The 23427-nt window shown below is 60.4% G+C and overlaps 1 protein-coding gene across 3 annotated transcripts in view; it reads left to right on the forward strand.

Annotated features, from left to right (window-relative positions):
• Positions 1 to 6142: 6142 nt before the first annotated feature.
• MPRIP (myosin phosphatase Rho interacting protein) overlaps positions 6143 to 23427 on the forward strand; it is a 58273-nt gene continuing 40988 nt past the window's right edge. For all 3 annotated transcript variants that reach the window (XM_040647530.2, XM_015294405.4, XM_040647537.2), the window contains exons 1-3: positions 6143 to 6638; positions 12560 to 12637; positions 13433 to 13498. In XM_040647530.2, the coding sequence (XP_040503464.1) occupies positions 6519 to 6638; positions 12560 to 12637; positions 13433 to 13498 (264 nt within the window). In that variant the 5' untranslated portion in view covers positions 6143 to 6518. The remainder of the gene's footprint in view (positions 6639 to 12559; positions 12638 to 13432; positions 13499 to 23427) is intronic.

A 23427-nucleotide genomic window follows, 5' to 3' on the forward strand; every position in this document is an offset into this window, starting at 1 on the left:
GCGCACTACTCTGCAGGTTTATAATTAGAGGTAGATTTGATTAATGCCTGGGCCATGTGTTTCCTGGGGCTTCCCCTTATCCCTTCGATGCAAATTGGCCACGCGCATAGCGCAGTGCATTGGCTCCTTGAGCTGCTGGGGGCTCAGGGATGGGGGGGAGGCACTGTCACCAGGCACACGATGGGGACATCCTGGTCCTCGCAGCAGGGAGAGGGCCCATGGGGTATGCAGCTCTGCGGCCCCGCCATCGCCCGTCTCCATGGGAGCTCTTCCACCCGAGGGAACGGCGCAGAGCTGCGTCAGGGGAGGGCCGGGTGGGGGTAGGGGGAGGCTCAGTGCTAGAGGGCGGCGGGCATGGAACTGCTCCCAGGGCGGTGGGCTCAGCCCCACACTGCTGGAGCTCAGGGAGCATCAGAGCACCGCCCTCAGACATCGGGTTTGGGTTTGGGTGGTGCTGCGTGCAGCTGGAATTGGACTCCATGACCCGTGTGGGTCCCTTCCAGCTCGGGATGGTCTGTGATTCTACAGTTCTTCTGCCCAGCAAAACGGGCACCCTGGGCTGGGACAGCTGGCGCTGTGTTGTTGCTTTCCCAGGCTTTGCAAAGGAAAGGAGCAGCGATGTGAGCACGGGGCTGTGCAGACAGAAGGATGGCACAGCGCGGGGTGCGGGCGGGGAGGAGCGATGCCCCATCCAGGGGTACCCCCACACTCCATGAGGTCTCTTTAGAGAAAGCAAACCCGGCCGGGCAGCCGTTCTTTCCCCCTTTTCCTACTGCTGGAGCGTTGGTTTCTGTCAGTTTCTCCCTGTTTCCCACAGCACTGCGGCACGCGGCGGTGACTCAGCTCAGCCCGGGGGATGGTTCTGCAGCAGCAGCTGGAGGGGAAGGAAGGAGCAGTACCTGCTACTTTCTATAAACATCAGCGGGGCAGCGTCAAGGGTTTTCCGTTCAGCACAAAAACTCCTGCCCTGTGTGAGTGGGGCCATGAGCTGGTGGGGCTGGTGCTGGGGTGGAGCCCATCGCCCATGGATGGAGCCCATCATTGCCCATGGCGGAGAATGGTACAGGGGACGGCTCTGCTGGGAGCACCTCGTGTCAGGATGGGCATCCCTGGGGAACTCCCTGCTGCAGGAGCTCCCAGGGACCTACAGCTCTGACTCCAAAGCAAAATCTCCGTCGATGGGCTGCGTTCCCCACCCTGGGAGAGCAGAGCAGCCCAGCACCCCCACGGCTGCGTGCAGCCCACAGCGATGCTGCAGCAGGGAAGCTGTGCACGTCTCACAGCTCTGCACGTGCGGCTGATGGTCAGGGTTACGGTCAGGGTGAGAGCTGTAGGAGGGGAGCAGAGCCAGGAAGGAGCAGGAAGGCAGAGGTACGGCGGCTGCGTGGCTGAAATGATGCCATGGAGTCTGGGGAGGAAAAAGCGCCCTTTGCTGCACATCCTCGGGGTCGTTCACGCTGCAGCCTCAGCCCATGAGCTCGGTGCTCCAGGAGCCCACGGGTTGCCCAGCTGCAGGGCTGGCGGCAGAGGAAAATGCAATGCTGGCACTGTGAGTGTGGCAGAGCCGGGCCTGGAGCTGCAGCCACGGCTCCGCAGCGCTCGGGACTTTGCAGGGGAAACCTGCCTCTGCAAATAGCAGCGGGACACTTGCAGTTTCCACTCCGCGTACCCTCAAGAGGGAAGTGAGAAGCACTTGGGGGGTGCTTTGTCCCTCCTCAGTGAGCAGAGGGAGGCCCTGTGAGCTCAGCGTTAAAATCCTCAGCTGGTGCTGTGAGCGGACCTCGTCCCCCGGCCGGGTACCTCCGAGCAGCGCCGTCCCTCCCGTGGCCTCAGAGGTGGCACACGGCTCTTAAGGGCTGTCAGACACCACTGCCCGGAGCGGTGCTTTCCTGGGCCATTTTGCTCAGGACAGGCTGCTTTCTGCATTCCCTGCGCTCGCGCAGGGCTGGACCTCGGCCAAGGCGTTTCTTGCACACGTGCACCCCGTGAGATCCAAAAAAAGGCCGGGGGCAGGAGGGGGGAGAGGGGAAGGCGAAGAGGAGACGTTTGGGATCGAAACCGAGCAGAGCACAGGTGGTGCCGAGCTCATTTCTTTCACCCCGGCTCCCCGCAGACGCCTCTCGAGCGGCCGCCATGCGGGCGGTGCTCCGCGCGTCCCCCGGGGACGGCGCTCCGCGACCACAGCGACACAACGGCCCGCAGCCGCTCCTTCTGCCGAGCTCCGGCGGCTCCGCACCGCCACCCGCAGCCGGGAGCCCCTCGTGGGGGGGACGCGGGGGAGCGGCAGCGCGGAGTGCAGCGCCGCACCGGGAGGTGGCGGCCGCGGTTCGCTCAGTTCCGCGCTGCGGTTCCCGCAGTCCGTACGGAGCGGGCGGTTCCGCAGCCCACGTGCAGCTCGTTTTGCAGCGCGGCGTCGTTCTGCTGCCGTCGCGTGGGGGCATCGCCCTAAGGATGCTCGGACCCCACCCGTGTCTCCGCGCCGTGGGGTCTGACCCGGCGGCTGCGCCGGGTGCCATCCCAGGGCAGAAGGGGAAAGTTACCGAAAATCGGGCTGGCTCCCCGAATGTGGTTCCCTCCGGGGTAAGTGTGCCCCGTACGGCTGCTGCCACAGAAGCACCATGGCACGTGCCAGGGCCAAAGCACCGTCGGCGCGTGCAGCGTTTCCACCAGCAAACCCTCACCGTCGCCCCATCCCACACGCAGCATTCAGCATTCCCATCCCCACAGCCCCAGCAAAGGGCCGTTCCCCGCACCGGCACCAGGTGCCGCAGGAGGAGGGCTGCTCCCTGCAGGACGCCGAGTTAATGCAGTTAATTTTTAATGCTGAAAAACCCTGGGGAAATTCCACGGGGCTGGAGGGAGGCCAGCGGGAGCCGGATGGGTAAAGGGGATGAAAGGGCCGACCCTGGGAATTACAGAGCAGGTAGGGCTGCTGGCGGTCCCCGGGTAAACGATGGGCTGGGTAAGTGGGGACAGCGTGAGCCCCAAATTAGAAGCTAAAAATATAATTAAGGTCGTTAGTTTGGTTTCGTGGACGGCAGCGCCTGTCAAGCGAGGCGGCTCCGGGTTTGGCACGGCGGAGCGCTAATTGCGTGCTGCGTAACGACCGTCTGCAGTGCGGCTCATTGACGGCCCGGTGATGTTTCCCTTTGTAAAAGCTGCACGAGGTGGAGTCACCGGAGCACGCAATGGGGGGCAGCCGAGGGGCTGGGAATGGGGGTGCCCTCTGTGTGGGACATCCCCGGTGCTGACGGGGACAGAAGGGTGGTGAGCAGCACAGGAAGGGGACGTGATGGGGATCTGCTCTGCCCGGGGACCCGGCCAAAATCTGGGGGGAACAAAAGAGCCAGATTTTCCCCGCTGAAGGCAGGAAGCAGCTGTGGGATATGGTCCCTCACAGCCTGGCTGGGAGAGTCATTAACCATTGGCCCAATTTTAAGAGGAGGGTATGAACTCGCATTCACTGAATGGGAGGAAATCTCTGCTTGCCGGGCTGTGGTTTAACTCAGCTCCCGGGCTGCATGCATGTGTGCAAAGCAGGGGCTGTGCAGGACCCTTCCAGCCCCGTGCATGCTGCGCTCTGCTCTTGGCTGCAGCAGCTGCAGCTGAGCACTGTGTGTTCATGTGGGTCCTTTGGCCTTCCCAGTGGAAGGCTGGGTGCAGGCTTCAAGGCACCTGGGGGCTTTGCTCCATCCGTGAGGCTGTTTTCACCCACGCACATTTCCAAGCAGCAGTTTCCCTGTGTTAGATGCGTGGCTTTGCGCACTGAGCCCTCCCCTCTGCCCTGGGCATCCGTCCGTCTGGCTCCACGTAATGATGGCCGAGTGGAGGTGTGGGGAGACGGGCTGCCCCGGGTCATGCACGCACAGAAGAGCTCTTCTGGGTGCTCGTTGGGCCGCGTGTCCCACATCCCCATCCCGCCGACGCCCTCACATTGGATGCTCCCGGTGGCACCTCCAGGCAGCGATGCGGCTCTCTGTGCTGGGCATCCCGGTGCCACCGAAGCACCTTCCTGGAGCAGGAGGGCTTTGTGCTGCCCATCCCAGAGCAGGACCCGGTGACTAACATCTCCTGCTTGTTTACCTGCTGCCGGGGCTCCGCTTGGGCTCGCTGACTCACGCGGCGCCTTCCCCTTCTGCCACTGCAGCTCCTGACGAATACTTTCCATTTTCCTATATTACTTTAATTGCCCTGCTTTGGGAAAACTGCTCCAGACCAGCTCTGGGCTGCCGTGCCCCAGCCGGGTGTCCCGAGATGGGGATGGTGGGGACATGGCACACACAGGAATGTGGCATGGCCGTGCCCACCATGGGGTCACATAGGGGAAATCACAAGCGACGGATTCTCAGCAGCCCTGCTTGCTGCACACGGCCGAGGCAGCGTGGCTGAATGCAGCCCGACAGGTTCGTGGAGAGGCCCGTCCCGTTCTGTGGGATTTTTGGAGAGCTGCAGCCAGCCCAGCACCAGCCCAGCACCACCAGCATCCCCACGAGCTGCCGGCCCTGGCGCCGGGTCACAGCCTGGAGCCACCACGAGTTGGGCTGGCACTGCTGGGGACGCCAACCCCAGCAGTGCCCGGGTAATCACAGCCCCTGCTCTCCCACAGGGACGCACGGTGTCCCCTGTGTGGCATTTGGGGACACAGCAGCCCCCCACAGTGCCCGAAACCCGCCCTGCAGAGCATCACCCCCCACTCGGCCCCGCTCCATTTGGGGTACACGGCATGCAGGGCGTGCCACGTCCCCATCCACAGCGTGGGATGAAAGGAGGGTTCGGGGGCAGAAGAGCTTTTTGGGAGCACCATCTGCGCTCCGAGGGGTCGCTGTGGTTGGTGAGGGGCCGCGGCGACGGCAGCAGGGATGCAGACAGAGCGCTGCTCCTTGCACGGCGATGGGCCGCGCGCGTTCTGCAGCGCTGCGGTGAGGAGGAAGGCGACACGCGCACCCGGAGCGGCAGAGCGCGGGGCTGGCGGTGCGCGCGGCCCCCCGGGAGCACTGCGAGCGAGCGGCGCTGGCACGAGGGAGGCCGACGATTAAAGCAGCCTTTGATGAAGCCCGAAATTAATAGAGCGGCGAGCCGTCGTGCCGCCCTGTATTTACAGGAGGATGACGGTGCGGAGGCGGCGCGGCGGCCGAGGCCGCGACCCGCATCAGACGGCGCCGTGCGGGGGGTCGGCTCTGCGCGTCCCCCTTCTGGCCCCGCTCCGTCCCCAGCGCTGCTTTCGGGCTCGCGCGCGGCCCCTTATCGCCACCATTAACGGCACATTAACGCGCCGCTCGGCGCCGGATCGCACCGCGTTGGGCAAACGGAGGAGTTCCTGGGGGCCCCCAGGGCGGGGGGGGCTGCGCCGTCCTTTTGTCCCCGCTGCCACGCATTGCAACGCGTCGGCTGTGCCCCCCCCCTACACACACACACACACGTTGGGGTGTCCCGGAGGTCGGCGCTGTGCCCGACGTTGGGGACATCAGTGGGGTGAATGGGGCAGAATGGCCGCGTGGCAGTGCCGGGGTTCGGCCCCGCGCCGGGGGTCGGGGTGTGCCGGGGGGGTCCGCGCGCGGCCGGAAGGTCCGGGCATTGCTGCGGAGGGTCAGCGGGGCGCGCAGCGGGGCCGGGGGGGTCACGCGGGAGGGAAAGGATCGGAGCGCGGCGCAGGGATCCTTATGGGGCGGAGACGGATTCGGCGCGTGGAGGCGGTCCCATCGCACGGGGGGTGGGGGCACGCACAGCGCGGGGGGAGCACGCAGGGTTTGTTTGGGCCGTGTCCGGCGGGGGGGGGGGGAGCGCGCAGCTCGGCGCACAGCGCACGGCCCCACACCGCCCCCTCCCCCCCCAGGCCCAGCCCCGCCCCCAGCTGTCAGCACCGCCCCTCCCCCACGGCCGGGTGGAGGGGAGGAGCCCACGGGCGGCGCGCCGCGCCCTCCCCTCTCCTTGCAGCCCATTGGCTGCAACGGCCTTTTGTTACCATCGCCTTCCCTCCGCCATTGGTGGGAGCCGCCGTCCGTCAGCGCCGTGGCGCCGCCCCCTTCCCGCTGGCTCCGGAGGTGGAAACTTTGGGGGCAGCGCAGCGTCGGCCCCGCACCGCTCCGCTCGGCTCCGCTCCGCTCCGCGCCGCCCCGCCCGCAGCCCCGCCCCGCCCCGCGCCACCGCGGCCCCGCGCGCCCCTTCCCCGCCGCTCGGCCTCGCGCTGCGCCCCGCTTTTTTAATCCCCTCTTTTTCGTTGTTGTTATTATTTTAATTTCCGATTTTTTGGCGTTAATTATTTTTTATTTTTCTGTCTGCCCCCCCCTCCTTCTTCCCTCCTCCCCCCCCCCCTCGCCCCCCCTCCCATCCCGGCTGGTTTTGGCGGTGGCGATTTCGGTTTTTTTCTCTTGTTCGAATTCGGCTCCGCCTTCGGCTCTCCGCTCTCCCGCCGAGCCCGGCTCTCCGCGCAGGCCGCGGCCCGCGATGGGCGCGGTGGTGGCGGTGCGGCGGTGCGGGCGCTCCGCGGGGCGCTGAGGGGGCGCGGAGCGGGACGCGCCATGGCCGCCAAGGACAACCCGTGCAGGAAGTTCCAGGCCAACATCTTCAACAAGAGCAAGTGCCAGAACTGCTTCAAGCCCCGCGAGTCCCACCTGCTCAACGACGAGGACCTCAACCAGGTGGGACCGGCCTCGAAATCCGCTCTTTCCCCCTCCCCCCCCCCCCAAAATCCACGCTGTGCTTCTGACGCCCGACTGCCGTGTGGTGGCTGTGGGACCTGTGGGTATCCGGGGGGTCCTGGAGGTGTTTGGTGGCCCTGTGGGGAGCAGAAGGTCCCGTAGGTGCTTGGTGGCCCCGTGGATAGCTCGGGGTCCCATGGATAGCATCGGGTCCTGTGAGCGCCTGGTGGCCCTACAGATTGCTCACCATACGGTTCTTAGGGTCCCGTAGGTACTTGGTGGGCACACAGGTAGCTCAGGGCCCTATGGACAGCGTCGGGTCCATGAGGTGCTTGGTAGCCCCATAGGTAGCACATGATCCTATGGATGCCATATGGTCCCATAGGTGCCTGGTAACCCTGTGGATCGTTCAGGATCCTATGGATAGCGTAGGGTTCCATGGGTGCTTGGTGGCCCCATAGATAGCTCAGCATCCTATGGATTGTATAGGGTTCTGTGGGTGCCTGTTGGCCCCTTGGGTATAGCTCAGGCTCCTATGGATAGCGTGGTGTCCCATAGGTGCTTCCAGGCCCTGTGGATAGCCCAGGATCCTATAGATAGCATAGGGTCCCATGAGTACCTGGTGGCCCCATGGATAGCCCAGGATCCTACTGATAGCATAACATGCCATGGGTGCTGAGTGGCCCCATAGATAGCTCGGGGTCATACAGACAACATAAGAACCCATGGCTTTGTGTTGGCCCCATAGTTAGCAGAGGGTCCTGTGGGATCTCCGGGGGTCCCAGGGATAGCATGGTGCCCCATTGGTGCTCCAGACAACAACACGGGCTGTTATGGGTCCCACAGGCGCCTGCTGAACCCATGGGTACTCTGGGGCCCATGGATCCCATGGAGGGGTCAGGCAGTCCGTATCTGATCCCTGCTCCCATAGTGTGTCTGGAGATCCAGTGGGGATCCAGTGGCCCCGTGGATACGTGGGGTTCCCATGGGGGCCCTTGGTCTCCTCTCTGGGTCCATGTCCATGTCGGGGTGTCAACATCACAGCCCCCCTGCATTCTCTGGGCACGGCCCCCTGCCCTATAGCACCCCAGATTTCCTGTGGAGAGGGCAGAAGGTGGCTGTAGGTTTTGGGGTTGTGGGGGGAGAAATGGGCCTTCCTCCTCCTTCCCCTCCTCTTCCTCCTCGCGGCCTTCGCACACCCCCGCGGGGCAGCACCCAGCCCTATGGGGGGGTTGGGGTGGGGGGGGAGGGGGGATGCAGCCCCACGCTGCCCCCGTCCGGCACTGTTCTGTGCTGGGGTGGGGGCTGCCATCTCTGCTCCCGATCCTATTATGGCAATGAGATCAGACATATTGCTGTGCTCGCTGGGGGCGGGGGGGGGGGGGGGGGGACACCACATAATGAAATCTGAGGGCTAATATGGAAAAAATGTAAGTGGAAAAAACGCTGTGCTGTGTGCGGGAAGGGGCGGGCGGCCGTGCCCAGACAAAGGAGCGTCCCTGGGGGTGAATGGGGTGAGCCCCCCTGGGGCCCGGTTGTCCCCTTCCGCTGCCCCTCGTGGGGTTCCGCTGCCATCATATTGCATTTAGGAGGGGGGGGTCACAGTGCTGCCCGGTGCCCCCCGCAGCAGAGGGTGAAGGGGATGGGGGGGGGGGGAAAGGCCCCCGGCCCGCTTGCTTTGTCCTGTGGGGTCCCCAAGGCGGGGGGGTGGTCCAGGGCTTACCGCAGGGATCAGATCTGTTCCCAGTGTTGGGGGGGGGGGGGTTGTTGGGGGAAGCATTGCGATCTCCCTCGGCTTCTCCCCCGCAGCCCGGGAGGAGCGATCCCACTGCGTCCGATAAGATGGAGGCTCCGCACTGTGATGCACGCAGCTCCCAGCGGCGCTTTGGGCTCCGTGCTCTGCTGCGAGCACCGCTGTGCGCTGCGCTCCGGGCACCCGGCGGGACGGCCCCGCGCAGCTCCCCGTCTCCACTTCCATTTACTTTATTATTAATGGTGTTATTTTGGTGATCGGTATGACTTTTAATCCCCGCGCGGGCGCCGGGAGCCCTGCTGCCCATTGGTGACCCGTCGCAGACCTTTGGCGGTGTTGGTGGGTTGGGGTTGGTGCCCCAGGAGCAGCCCCCCCCAGCCCTGGATTAGCTGCAGCTCCTGCTAATCGGGCTTCAAAGGGCCGCGGGGCTCCGAGTCCCAAATCCTGCTCCGTTCATGAGTTGTTTGTGTGGGTTCGGCGGCCCCATGGGTGCCATGGGAAAACACGGGTGGGGACTGCTGTGCTCCCCTGGCGTGAGCCGGAGCCCTGACCTCAGTGCGTGGTGCTGCCCTGTTCCATGTGATCCCCGTTTTGGGGTTTCCCACCTTCGTGGTGGGGTGCGGTGGCACCGAGCCCCCCTCAGCTCCTGTGATCCGTGGGGAAATGAAGCCCCACAGTGGGAATTGACCTCAGCATCGCTCTTGGCCTGGGTGGGAGGAGAGCAGAGCTCAGCGCCGTCGCTTTAATTCTCCCTTGGGGGCACGGGACTGGCACGGAGCAGGAACTCCAGGACGCCCTCCCAGCTCCCCGTGTCTTATTGCCCTTATTTTTGGCACGGACGCCCCAAGGACCACCCAGCAGGAACGTGGCACTCACAGACTTTTCCCACCGCCGTCCCCAGCAGTGAGTTCGGATATTTCCACGGCCCTCCTTTGGATATTATTGCTTTCCTTCTGTTCTGGACACCAAACAGCCAGATGGGAAGCGGCAGCTCCGGGTGCCCCACTGCCGGCTGTGTGAGCACCAGAGCTTTGCTTTAGGGCGTCGTGTTGATGCAGCTGTGCGGGCAGAGGGCTCGCGTCCCTGGGGGTGAGTGGGGCTGGTGCAGTGAGCTGGCCCCACTGCATCCTCCCCCCCTGCCCTTGCGCCTATGGGGCTGCGTGACCCCAGGTCCCGGCTCTGTGTGTTGCTGCAGGGCTGCAGGGGAGGTGTTGTGTCCCGGGCACGCTTTCACCTCCACCCCCTGCTTGGTGTGGGAGGAGAGCCCCCTCGTTCCTGGAAAGCAGCCCCCGCTGTATTACGCTGCAAAAATCCACCTGTCATTCACGAATGGTTGGGACAGAACAGGGGAAGGTTCCTGCAAATGTCAGAGCTGCCGTGGCTGCTGCTGCCGGCAGGAATTTGGGAGCGGGGCAGTGCCTGGTGCCGCCTGCCCTGCACTCCTACACCGGGGAGCCCCGGCCCCTTTGCACGTTTACACACTGCTGTTGGTCTGCACGGCGCCGCTCCTTATCTGTTGTGCCACCCGAGGAAGCGATAAATCCTGGCTCGGGCACTTGGAGCTGCTGCTGCTCTGCTGCTTGCTGCTGGAGGAGCGCCGCTGCTGGGCACGGCCTGGGGCAGGTTTGCAGAGTCCTTCCTCCCATCCCATAGCTGTGCCGTGCAGGTGTGTTTTTGTGGGAGTGCCTGCTCACCTGGCTGCCCTCACTCATGGGGTTGCTGCTGTGGGGTGAAGCAGCAGCACTTGCAGGACCCCCATGGGCTGAGTGCCGCAGGGCTCCGTGGTCCTTGCTGCGTCCTCTGGCAGTATGCAGAGCACGGAACAGCACCCATCCGTTCCTGCAAGCAGTGCTCAGGGCAGGGCAGCCCGCTCAGCCATCAGACCCCATTCCCACCCCAATGCTGTTATGCTTTCCCCATTCCAACTCGCCCAGATCAGCTGTGCAGAGCTGCAGATGCCCGGGTTCCCTATATGAAGGTGGTGGTGGTGGTGGCCTCCCCCTGCGCTGTGCCAGGAAAGGAGACTGCAAACGAGGATCTTGTTGTCAGCACCCAACTCTTGGAGTTGCTTCTGCCTCTGAGAGGGCTGTTGCTGCCGTTTGGTTTCTGGGGAGATGTGTGCACCTGTGTGGGCTGGGGCTGATGGCACAGCTCTACCTGGAGCAGCAACGTCCCCACAGTGGCAGCCTGTGTCTGACCCCATCACCTGGCTCCACATGCTGTCAAGGAATCATGGAATTGAATCACAGAGTCATTCATGTTTGAGAACACTTCTAAGAACACCATGTCCAACTGCTGGGCCGTCCCCACCGTGCCACCAAACCATGTCCCCATGCCATGTGCACGCAGCCCCGCTCCAGGGCCCCGTGCTGCCTGTCGGAAAGCAGTGACCTGGCACTGCCCCGCAGTGCTGGGATGTGCGAGGGTTCTGCGTTACCCCAATCCTGGAGCTGTGCTCAGGAGCTGTGCGTGCCCATGGAGCATCAGGACAGAAGGACAGACGGACACGGTGGCCGGGGCAGGATGTGGGTACCCAGAAGCAGGTGATGGGCACAGCACAGCCCCCAACAGGGCGCCCCACGGGGCTGTGAAGCTGAGCAGGGCCAGGCAGGGTGGGAGGCGGGATGGGTACCTGGGTGTGCCGCAGAGGTGCGACCGGAAGCGGCGCGGTGACGCCGGGGCGTTGCTGCCTGAGTCAGCTCTGCCGGTCCCACGGGGCTGTGGGGCTCCCACCCGGCACAGCACCATCCCTGCGCCCCACTTCACGGCCAGGTGGCTCCTTCAGCACCCCCGGCCCATTGGCTTCATCACTGGAGGAGCTGGCTCTGCTCTTCTGCCCGCCCCAGGAACGCCGGGATCGCTCCAGCGCTGCTCCCTGGATCTGCTGAGATAGGGAAGTCTGGCTCTGAGCCGTGCCCACGGACCTTATTTTAACCCGATGCAGGTGCAGTGGATTTATTCTGGGCACAGTGTGTGCTCGCATCCTTCTATTTGTGCCTCTCCGGGCACCGCTTTTGGCAGCAGTTTGTTTGGGTTTGGCTTTAAAAAGCGCTTCTCTGCGGGGGGACAGAGCCGGGCTGCCCACGCGCTGGGTGCTAACTCGTACCTTGTGGCTGTGTTGGTTTCGGTATCTGAAATTGGATGCTTCTGCCCAAATAATAGTACGGTCCTCCGATTGTGCTGTGTTAAGGTTGTGTATTTCAGGTGCTGGAGAGGGCTGTGCCAAAATGGGGCAGGCGGGGCCGGGTGAGACCAGGAGGGGTTCTGACCCCAGTGGTGGTGGTATGGGGTTATTTCATCCCTGCGTATGGGGTCTGGTACAGTGGGGGTTTCTTGTGGGGGTGGCTGTGAGGGGTTGGAGGGGGCATGATGGGCAGAGGAGGGCTTGTGCTGTGCTGGTGGTGCTGGGGACACCGTGTGCCGCCTCCTCCATCCTCTTCGTCCTTCCTGGCCATGACAGCACCTCCAGGATGGACTCAAGGCGTGTGCTTTTCGTGGGGGGGGGGCGCGGTGCCCCCGTGCCCCATTCCTACAAGCAGAGTCACCCCGAGTTACTCAGTATGTCGCAATTTTGCTCTTTTTTCCTCCCTGCTCCACAGTCCCGGCATGGGCACAGGGCTGGGTGGTGTCACAGCACCGCCGGGTGGGGCTGTGCTGTGGGGCAGCAGGGGGTGGTGTGGGGTCTGTAAGTCCCTGCAGTGCTGGGGGCAGCAGTGCCATCAGGGCCATTCGGTGCAGGTGATGCCACCCCAAAAGGGGCAGTGGGCTGTAAGGGATTGTGTTATTTCTTCCCACTTCACAAGGAGTGAAAGGACTGCTCGGGTTGGTTCCCACTTTGCTTGCTGGGTGCTCCACATGTTTGACTGCTTTTGGTGCATAGGCAGTTTCTTCTATTGTTCGCAGGGATTTTTCCAGAGGGGAAACTCTATTTTTTTTCTTTTTTTTTTTTTCTTTAGCATTACAAAACCACAGCAACTGGCGGGAGGGGTCTCGGCGAGGTGCTGCATTGGGCACCGTTTTAAGGGAAGAAATAGTAATAAAAAGGAGAAGAATGAAAGCAAATAGCTTCACCAATGTTTCAAGAGGTGGTGGGAATATGGAGTTCTTTGTCACCCTCTCCCCCCCGTGTGGCAGCTCCAGCTGATCCCTCTCTGCTCTTTCCCTTCAGGCCAAACCCATTTACGGTGGCTGGCTGCTGCTGGCCCCCGAAGGAACGGACTTTGACAATCCTGTCCATCGCTCTCGGGTAAGGGACGGCCTGTGGGTGCTGGGGGGTGGGACGGGATGGGACGGGACAGGGCGGTGACGCTGCACCCAACCCCTTATGCAAGCCAGGGAGGTTTCCTGCTGCAGGGTTCTTTCTGCTGGGCATGCAGTTTGCTGGGCTGGGGCACCGCAGAACCTGCTCCGTTCAAGCAGTGTGATGTTACTGCTGGCTGCTGTTGTGTTTTGGTGCCTTGATTCTCAGCTGCCCAAACGGGGTTGCTGCTAGAGCTTGAGCCTTGCAGCACTGCAACCGTGTGAGCAGGGTTGGAGCATCCCCTGCATCCCTGCCCTGTCCCGCAGCCAGAGGCTCCCATTGCTGCCAGCAGTAAAAATCTCTCCCCCCACACTGGATTCTGGGTTCAGCCCAGGGTATGTGGGCATTACTGGGAGTCACAGCTCAGAGGAACATGGGACTGTGGTTCACTGGAACCTCAGTGGTTTGTGCTGTCCCCGAGCACCTTGGACTTTGCCCGAAGGGCTGAGAAAAACGAGATAAGAATTACTGCACTGGGGCTATGAATCTGTGACTTTTTTTTTCCCCCTTCAAATTTCAGCCTGCTCAACCAGTTTTTGCCCTGGGCTGCAAACAGCCTGGCACGCACAGAAAGGCCCTTTCCAGCCAGATCAGGGCTCCAATCTGGTGCGCATCGCCGTGCTGAGAGAGGGCTGGGGGGCTCTACATCATGCTGGAGCTCTGCTGGGGGATGTCCTGCCTTGTGGCCCCAGCTCTGTGGGCTGGCACAGCCATAACTCCCTTTTCTATCTTCTCTTGCAGAAATGGCAGCGTCGGTTCTTCATCCTCTACGAGCACGGGTTGCTGCGCTACGCCCTCGACGAGATGGTGAGTGCTGCGTGGCCACGGCGTTGCTGCTGGTGGGGACCTGCAATGGTGGTGCTGCTCCCGGAGCGTGGCACCAGGCTGGTGTCCTGTGGTGTCCCATGGAGCTCTATGGCCAAGCCCACATGTTGGAGGGCACTGGGGAAAGCTCAGCGTTGGTATAAGGCAGCAGTGGGAACATGCTGCTGACAGATCCGGAACTGGTGGGGAGTGCTGATCCCCAGGTCCCCAGCTCCTTCCTGTCCTGCTCCTTGGTGCCGGGGAGGGTTTGGTGGTGGAGGATGGCCGTGGCTGTGCCTGGGGAGGAGGCTGTGTGTGGTGCTGGTGTAAAGTAGGTCAGGCGGAACACAGAACGCCTTCGTGCTGCTCATCCTTCCCGGGAGCCACGTCTGCCTGCACTGCTCTGGGAGCAAAAAGAGGGAGGGAGGAAGGAAAGCAGCTCTCCCATCCATTGTGAGCTGCCAAGTGGGCTGCTGAGCCCAGGGGCACCTCAGCCCTGTTGTGCCCACCTGTGGCTGCCTGTTGGCAAAATGAAGCACGCAGCAGGTTGCATGGGGTTTGGCACAGCACAGCACAGCCTGATCCCGTGTGCTGGGTTGCACCTGGGTGAGAGGCTGGCGGAGCTGGGTGCACCGGGGTGCAGGGCGTGCATGCGCGTGGGGTGGGGTGTAGGAGTGCAGAGTGTTTCTCCAGAGCAGTGCCTTCTGTTGTTTGTTTGTATTTTTTCTTGGGGTTGCTCCAAGTCCCGTAAATAATTCAAACATCTCCATTCAGAGCTGCGGAGGCTTTTGGTGCGTTTGTAGTGTCACAACAACCTGTGCTGGGCTGCTGTTTGGTGTCCTACAAACAAAGCACAGTGTGCAGTGTGGAGAGTTGCCTCGAGGAGGGAGTTGGGAAATGTGATGTTTGTAGGTTTTTTTTGCTGTATTGCATCCTATGATGACTGCCCATGGCACCGCTGCCCCTGGGCAGGAGCAGGGCAGTGCCCCAGCCCCATGCTGAGCCCTCACGTCCCCATGCTGCAGGAGGCTGTCACTGGAGAGCGTGCTGAGGGGTGGGGGAGCATCGTGCAGCTCCCTTGGGCTGTCTGGGAGGGGAATAAAGTGGGAAAAAAAAACAGCAAAAAGGGCGTGTGAGAGGAACATTACCTTTCCCTGCTGGCTCCTTGCACTGACCACCACAGGGGGAGAGCAGGGAGCATCCTGGCCATAGATGGAGGAGATTGAGCTGCTCCCCTGGGGAACAGGGGTCTGACACATGGTATAAAAATACCCCCCTGACCTTTCTGCAGATCACATCCCTGTGCTGGCTCTGCTAATGCCCGCGGCACCGGAGCATCCCTGCCTGCAGTGTGCCCGTGCCCCATGCCAGGACAGCATTGCACTGCCAGTGCCGGAGCTATGCGGGGACGTGCTGATTCCCTTGGGATGAGACCCAGAATGTGACGGCGGTGTCACCTCCTGCTGTCCCTTGTGATTGAGAGCATCAGCTTCCTCAGGCGCCTCCCCGCGTTTGCTTTGCTCTGGTGTGTGCTGCAGGTTCCCCTATGGCAGTTCCCAGTGTGTAGCTCAGACGATATCATGGCTCTGATGGTTTTGGGACCCTCTCCCACCATATCAAGGGTGGCTCAGGTTGGATGTTAGGAAAATGTCTTCTCTGGAGGAGCAGTTAGGCTTTGGAGCTGCTGCTCAGGGGGCTGGGGGAGTCACCGTCCTTGGAGGTGTTCCAGGACTGTGGAGATGTGTCACTGAGGGGCATAGTCTAGTGTCGTGGTGGGGATGGGCCAATGGTTGGGCCCGATCTTAGAGGTCTTTTCCAACCTTGATGATTCTGTGACCCCACAGCAGCAGGCAGGGATGGCTGAGTAGTGGGTAATGGCTGTGTGCAGGTCAGAGATCCTATGTGGGATGCAAAGGCTGAGCTCCATTCCTACCCCCCACCTTGGGCTGGAACTGGGGGGGTACACTGGTTTGTCCTCAAGATCTCACCTGTGCCTGTGGCTCCATAGCAGAACCAGGGCTTTTCCCAGGGGGATGCTGCTGTTTTGCTCAGGGAGGGATCTCCATTGCAGGAATGATTCTCCTCGCTGTGCTCCCGGAGGTCCCGTGGTGGGGGGACACAGCAGCGTGCTGGGAGCTGGGCGGCAGCTGGGCAGGGACCTCCCAGGAGGTGGATTGAATTGCTCTGCCCTGAACCTGTTAGACATTAATTGTGTGGGTTTGGCAATTTCTGCTTTATTAAAAATGAGGAGGGGAGGAAGGCGTGGGATGCAGGGTTGGGAGGAAGGGGGGGGCTGAGCTCCCCATTGGCAGTGCTGGTCTCCTCTTCCTCCCCCTGACCATCAGCAAAGGGCACATCTGGTTCGGAGCTGGGGTCAGCAGCTAATGAGCCACTGCCCTGCAAGTGGGAGTGGGGAAGAGGACCATCCTGGCAGCCCACTGGATCCCACAGCTCACTGCTGGGGTTGAGGGGAGCTCTGGGGATGGCCCAGGGATACACACTGGGCAAATGCCACAAGCACTGGAATGGGCCAAGCGCCCGGAACCTCCTCTGTGCACTGGGAGCCCCAAATACCACCTGAATCCCATCAGTGGGACAGAGTGTGCATGTGGGGAAGGTACCAGTTTGGGAGCAGAGAGGTCTCAGAAGTCTGCTTTGGCACTGCAGTCCCCTGCTGAGCCACTGGCCAGACTGGGCCTGTGTTTTTTTTTCTTTCTTTCTTTCTTGTTTTGCTTTTTTCCCCTTCTTTTTCCAGTCTGCAGCCACAGGCTGCTGCATGCTCGTTTTACAACTGACCCAAGCAGTTGCAATGCATCCACAAAAAGCAGCCACCCCCGAGCACCCCCGCTCCCTGTGCTCCAGCATCGATGCACATGGGGCTCACCAGGACCCCGCAGGGGGAAACAGTCCCTGTGTGCGCCCACCTCCTCCCCCTCCAGCCCCAGCATGCAGCAGCGTGCCAGCAGGCTGCTCCCAGCTCTGCCGAGGCCTGGGGAAGCCGAGCCTGCTCCAACCTGCACGCATTCCTTGCTCCCATCTGCAGAGGCTGGGTGCTCAGGGTTTGCTCAGGGTTGCATTCCCAAACTGAACAGCCTCTCGGTTGCTTGCGCCGTGGTTCCATGAGCTGTGTTCCCCGCTTTCCCCTTTGTGAATTATTTCCCCATAGTTTGAAGTTAAAGGACCAAGAAGCTCCAAGAATTAAGCTAAGCCAAATGCACCAAGGGCATTGTTCTGGAGGCAAAAGAGGCACCCAGGAGGAGTACAGAACTTTGGTACTTTGCCCTCAGCCCGTAGTCCTGCCCCGGCCTGGGGCTCTGCTGGTACCTGAGGGGAGGAGCAGGGACCCATGCCATGGCTCTGTCCCAGCAGCCTCATCCCAGCACCTTTTGTCCCAGGGGGATGGAGAGAGGACAGCATCCAGCAGCAAGTGTGGTCTGGTTGCAGAGCGTTTCCCTCCTTCTGTTGCAATGGCCGCTGCCTATAATTAGCTATAGATCTATTAATAGAGCCCTGCTGCATGGGAATGGAGCGGTGGAAAGGCAGCGCAGGGTGGGCAGTGGCCTCAGCCTTACCCCTGGCTGGGGCTGTGGGTAATGCCAAGGTGGGAGTGTCTCTTGGGTGGGCTGGAGAACCAATGGGCACGGCTCCCAGCTCCCATCCCCAGCATGGGAGGGCTTGGGGTCACAGCTGGAGCCCCGTAGCTCCCTGCCCCCAGGGGCCTGGACAGGAGCTGTGGGTGGGGGAAGAACACAGCCCAGTGGCAGAGAGGGACCCGAGCAGGAGGGATGCGCAAGCATGGTGATGCCTAGCCGCGTGTAATTAGTATTTCCTAATCGACCACCTCCCCCCCAAGTTTTTTTTTCTTCATTAGTACAGGGGCACATTTAAAACGTCACCCTCAGCAGATCTGTACCACGTTCATCTTCGCCATCGCTCCCTCTTTTGTCACCAATACTCTGAGCAGCCAAGAGAGCCTGCGTGTGTTTTTTCCTCCTCGACAGATCAAAGCGCTTTACTTCAGTCTTGGCATGGAATGGAAATTCGTTGGCAGGGATTAAAAAACGAACCTTCAACATCCTGGCCCCTCCGTCCTTACTATTTTTCCACCCGTTTTTTGGCCATTGAAGCGGTTCCAGGCTCGCCCTGCCCCCTCTGCAAGGAGCACAGGGTTGGGTGAGCCCACGCTCCCCTCGCACGCGGCTTTTCTCCCCCCCCAGACACAGTTTTGCTGCTGCCTCTGCTCTGCTCGCCAGATCTTGGAGACTTTCAGTTTCTGTTTGGCATAAAGAGCCTTTGGCTGGGATCAAAGAGCGTTTCGGATTTCAACAAGCTGAGACGAAAAGGGAGAGGAGCGGAGCAGCTGCGAGATGGGCAGCGGTGGTGGGAAGAGAAAGGGAAATAATGCGTTTGGTGGAGGGGGAGGAAGGTGCTGCGTTGGGAGGATTGGCGTGGGGTGTTGGGTGCTGATGAGAAAAGGGTTGCATTAGAAATGGGGAAGTGTTGGGAAGATCCAGGAGGAGCGATCTGTTCTCCTCTGGGATCGATGGGAAAGGGAGGGATCGGTGATGTTGGGATGCAGAGGATGAAGAGCAGCCTTGTCCGAGCACGTGGGGGGCTGAGTGCCCATCCGTGGAGGTGCCCATGGCCATGGATGGGGCCCTGGGCAGCCTGGCTGGTGGGGGCAGCCAGCCCATGGTTGAAACTGGATGATCTTTAAGGTCCCTTCCAACCCAGTCATTCTGTATGATTCTCGTGGTGGCTCTGCAGGAGGTGCACAGATGGGTGGTGGTCCCAGCAAAGCTCAGAGGCCTTTGGTGACTGTTTAATGCTCAGCATTGCTTTTTGGGAGAAAAACCTGGAAGCTGCCAGGAGCCCTGGGAACTCATTGCCCAGGGCACTGCTGAAGCCAGGCCCAAGCTGGGACCAAGCAGAAGGGTGGGAGATTTGGAGAGTTAGCAGAAACGTGGAGCTGGGAGAGCAGGATGCAGCCAGTGACCTCCTAATTAGCTTGCAGCTTTGATGACCTGGCCCAGGTGCTTCCTTCCTGGAAACAATGCAGCGCTTATTGTCTTCTGCAGGGCTGGCTGCTAAGCTGGAATGGCTGTGAGGATGAGAAACAAGCCAGCTTCAAGTGGCTCTGTCCTTTTTGCTTTTTGTTCTGCTCCTCTGTCTCTTGAGAGCTAGCAAACCAGTTCATTTAGAAGAGACGTGCAGGAGCAGCAAGGGAAATGGGCTCGATTTTAGATCCCCTCTATGCAGTTTATGGGAGACGGAGCGATGCGGGCACTGAGCAGAGCTCGGGTTTCTTCTCTGTGACTTTGGGCAGTCAGGGCTTCACACCGTGGCCTCCAGCCTGACAGCAGGGGCTGGGTGGAAGACAAGTCGTGATGTGCTGCTAAATGTCAGTGCAGAAATCAAACCCGCCTCTGGTGGCATTTAGCAGGGAAGATGTCAGAGCTGATGGTGAAATGACACAGCTAATTGCTGAGCACACAATTACCCTCACGTGTCCCCAGCCCTTGCATGCCTGCTGGCCTCCGACCTGGCTTTCATCTGGTCCCACTGCACTGGGGACAGCCAGCAGATGGGAGCACTGGGGTTTACTGCTGGCAATTGCTTCATGTGGTTTTTTTTGGTTGAATGGCAATGGGGAAACAAACCAGGAAGCCTTTGGGAAGGTGCATTTCAGTGCCTTCCCAAACAAAGCTATATTTAAAGCCCTGTCATCTCACCTTTTAATGAAGCAGCTTACTGTGGGGAAAGCACAACCCAGGGAAGCGGTAGCAGCATGTTGTTGTCCCACTGCTGTTTGGTGCTATGGAATGCATTGGCTGTGACACAGCCCCGGGCCAGCTGGTCGCACTGCAGGGCTACCATAATTCCTCCAGCCCCACCAGGGCCACCAGCTGAGGTCCTGAAGGACCACCAGGGTGCCGTGGGCTGTGCGTTGGGTGGCTCTGGGCTTGAGCACTGTTTTCCCATTGCATTGAAGGACTCCCTTGGAGAAGTGGCACCCAGCAGCCATCACATCCCTGTCCCCAGTGAGGGTCCATCTCTGCCAGGGGCACAGTGCACCCTGACCTGCTCCAGTGGGACACAGCCAGCTGCGTGACAGCTCCGAGGGGATGTGTCTCCAACAAGGCAAAGCTGCTCTGAAAATCAAAGCAAGCTCCATTATTATTATTATCATTATTATTATTATTACTATTATTTCTTTTCCGAAGAGATCCTGCATTCAGCGCCTGCTGACATGACATATGTGGGTTGGAGAGAGGCAGCAGCAGCTTCTGGCAGGGGAGGCAGGGGCCGGGCCGGGGCGGGGGCTCTGCAAGCCGAGCTGCTGATTACCAGGGGCAGCAAATAGCTTGCAGCTGCCTCTGCTCAACACGCTCTTTGTGGGGCTCACAGCCACTCTTTGGACACAGCTATTTTTAATTTCCCCGAGCGCGTGTGCACAAAGCAAAGGGGTGGGCAGTGCCGCCGGCATCCCCCTTTCCTCACCTCCTCCCCCCCCAGTGCTCCCACCCCCCTTCCTGGCTTCCTCTCATCCTCCAGGGAACTTTGGGATGGGGGGCCCACCCCGTGCCTCTGTGGTTTTTGTTTTTCTGTGGGGGGGGGGGGTTGCTTTGGGATCCAGCCTCAGCATCCCCCCGCCCAGTGTGTGCAGAGAGCTGGGAAAATGCAGAAATAAATAAATAGTCAATTAGGCCGGCGTCCAGCTGAGGGTTTGGGATGGGAGGGGGGGGGAGGACTGCAAAAAGAGGCTCTGGCCAAATTTTGGAATGCCTGAGAAAGCGGCCAGAGCAGCGGGCGAGCGTGGGGGTGTGGGCTTCCCACTGCCACCCATCCTTGTGGTGGCCCCTGAGGAGGAAGAGGAGGAGGAAGAGGAGGAGGAAGGCTGCCCCAGCCTCGCTCCTGGGGGTGGGGAGGTGTGGTGAGGGCAGGGGGGGCTCAGCGGGGCTGTGCAGTGGGTCGGGAGCAAACTTTCCTCCGGTGGTTTTGGAGTCGAGGTGTGCGCTCTGTTGAAGCAGCAGCACTGTTTGGGGTTAATAAATCACTTATTTTGCAGCCCTCGCTTCTCTGTTATGGTAACGATTAGCGAGTATGAGATTTCTGGTTCACCCTGGTCATGCATTATTCATCAGAGCCTGTGTAGAAGGGACCTGGTCAGGTTAAAACTTGTGTGGAGACGAGCTGAGGTCTTGGTGAGGTTTAGGAAGCAGCTTTGCTCAGCGTTACCCAGCACAGGGGTTTTGCTGAGGTCTTCCTCTGCTGCTCAGTGCTGTTGGAGGCATTTTGGAGGAAAAATGAGAATTCCCAGGCAGGGTGATTGACTCTCCTTGCTACCTGAGTTATCACAGGCTGCAACATAGGTAAGGCAGGAAAAAACAGACAAAACGCTGCTTCTACATGCCGGACGTGGTGGTCATGTGAATGTATTTTTGCTATTAAATATTCTGCAAGACCTTCCTGTTATGCTCTGTCCTTTCAGAGCTGCAGAAAGGACTCTTCCCTGCAGTTGCTTGTCTGGCTGTAGACAGGCAGAACGATAGAGCAGCTGGCTAGACATGCTGCAAGGTATAATTACTGCAGGTAATCACGTGCACAGCCCCAGCGTCACCCCTCACCTCCTTCCAGCAGGATCTGGGTTCTTTGCCTGCACGTACAGCACCATGCCGTGCACTCTGCCACCTCCCCTGTTTCATGGCCATGCATTGCCTGGGGGCCATGGACTGCACCCTGTGGTTGCCCCTGCTCCCCGCTGGGTCCCCAGATGCTGATGCTTCAAGCGTTCCCTTTGCCACGTTGATGATGGGGTCCCTGGCATGCACGTGGGTTTTGGATGTGTCCCAAGCACCCTCCGCTTGTGCAGGATTTCCCCTTTTTGTGATGCTGCAGCTGGGGAGAAAGGGTGGGATTTTGGGGCGCCTCAGCCCTTTCCTCCTCATTTCGTCAGCCCTGTTGCAACTCCATCAATAAAGTTTGCCAGGGTGCTGGGGAGCTACTGGGATATAATTAGGGGTTTGGTTTGCTTTTCTGGCTGCTTTCCCATTAGGGGAGGGACAGCGGGGATTATGGACTGAGCAGATGTGTACAGGAAGGGGACGTTTTGCTTTCATGGCTGTTGATGCGGTGTGCAGGCTGAGGCAGGGGGATTGGTGAAGCCTCCCTGGGCTCGTGCCCCTTCCCTGCACCAGCACCGGATCACTTCTCAGCTCTTTGGCCCACTCCCACTTTCCAGCTCCAGCTGGAGACCCCCGAGCCCTGGGAGCCCGGCCCCGTGGTATTCCCAGCCCAGCAGGAAGTTCTGCAGAGCTCATAAGAAGAGCGCTGGGGAGTAATGAGCTTTCCAGGCTAATTTAGCAGGATTCAACAACTTCCACTGGAGCATCTGCGCCTGTGGGAGCTGCCTCAGCTTCCAGCGGATCTGGGGCCGTTGATCTCTAGGGGCTGTTTTAGGCTTGTTTGCAATGGGTGATGCTCATGCAAGACTGATGGTCCTCGGTGCAGGTGAGGGTTTGCGGGAAATCGTGCCTTGTGTGGCTGGTGAGGTGTGGGAGAACGCACCAGCTGCTGACCAGGAGATGTGTCCCTTCGGCCCCTTTAGGCTGGAAGGGAGATGGATTCACTTTAGGGACGTTAGGGGGCTTGAATTGACCGTTCTGCTTTCCTTGGGCAGCTGTTACCTTGGCCGTGGCCATCCTTGGTGGTTCAGAGAAGACCAAAAGCTCCCGAATTCCTAGCCTTGATCTTCCCAAGTTGCTCAGCATTCCTGCCCTGGTGCCACGTGCAGTGGGGTGGTGTGTAGGGCTGGTGCCAGCTTTCTGCGTGTCTGTCCTTGTGATGAGACACCTGCAGAGCCCTGTGGCCATGTCCCAAGGACAGATGTGGCCCTGGGGAATGGATCCCTGCATGGCCAACCCTCAGAAGCCGTGTCTCCTCCTGCCTGAGCTTCCCCTAGTCCTGTCACCCCTGTGGCTGGCTGTCTCAGCCTGGTCTGTGTGCCTCAGCACGTCCCCATGCTGCCTCGTGGCATCTCAAGAGCCTTTAGGCCACGGTGGGAGTGCCCCTAGAAGAAGACATTGGGAATCATTCCAGCAGTACTCGTTGCTCTAAATGACATCGGAGCCTACAGCAGCTGCAGTGATTTTCCTGCTCGGCAAGAAGAATGGCTCCAAAACCAAGCAGTAAGCAAGCTTCACCTGGGTTATTTCTGTTCCCCAGGGAGGGAAGCTCATTTCAGTGAAGTGCCTTCTGCACCTTTTTGTAGCTTCCTTAAGGATCCTGAGCAAAGCAGTGGTCCCTTTCCAGTTTTTCTACTTCTGGGTGCTTGCAAGGGCTTCTGTCCGTCAATTTAAAGTGCAGTTTGCCAAATGCAGATGGAATCCACCTTTCCCTCCCACCCCCCAAAACAGCTGCGTTCCTCTCTTCCAAGCTCCTCGTCCCCTGCTGTGTTGCTGGGTCCTGGTGAGTGGTCTCGCTGGGTTTTTGCTGATTGCCATGACAGCCCATTGAATACCACAGATAGTTCCTTCCCTTTTGACTGGGTGCCTTTGCTGCAGGGAGATGCCATGCTGGCAGCTGCACACAGATGGGGTCAGATCGGTATCCTGCCCTCCCCCACTCCTTCTCGTAAGGGAGGGGATGACATTTTGCATCTGAAACTCTGGTTGCCCTCATCGTGTATCCGTGTCGTAAGGGGAGTGGGGCATAAAGATAGGATTGTGTTGGCAGGGCTGTGGGATGGGGAGTTGGACCACGGTTTGGTTTGTTCCGTGAAGTTCTGGTTCACGAAAGGTCACTGCAGGAAGCTCGGAGCCTCCACTCAACCCACAGCCCAAGTGGGAGTGTACTTTTGTCCTCAGCGTGGTGCCGACGCTCTCTGCATCTCCTGTCCTCCTTCCCCTCCAGCAGGGTTGGAGATGGAGACG

The sequence above is a fragment of the Gallus gallus genome, chromosome 14 (assembly GCF_016699485.2).
Source record: "Gallus gallus isolate bGalGal1 chromosome 14, bGalGal1.mat.broiler.GRCg7b, whole genome shotgun sequence".
Classification (NCBI taxonomy): domain Eukaryota; kingdom Metazoa; phylum Chordata; class Aves; order Galliformes; family Phasianidae; genus Gallus; species Gallus gallus.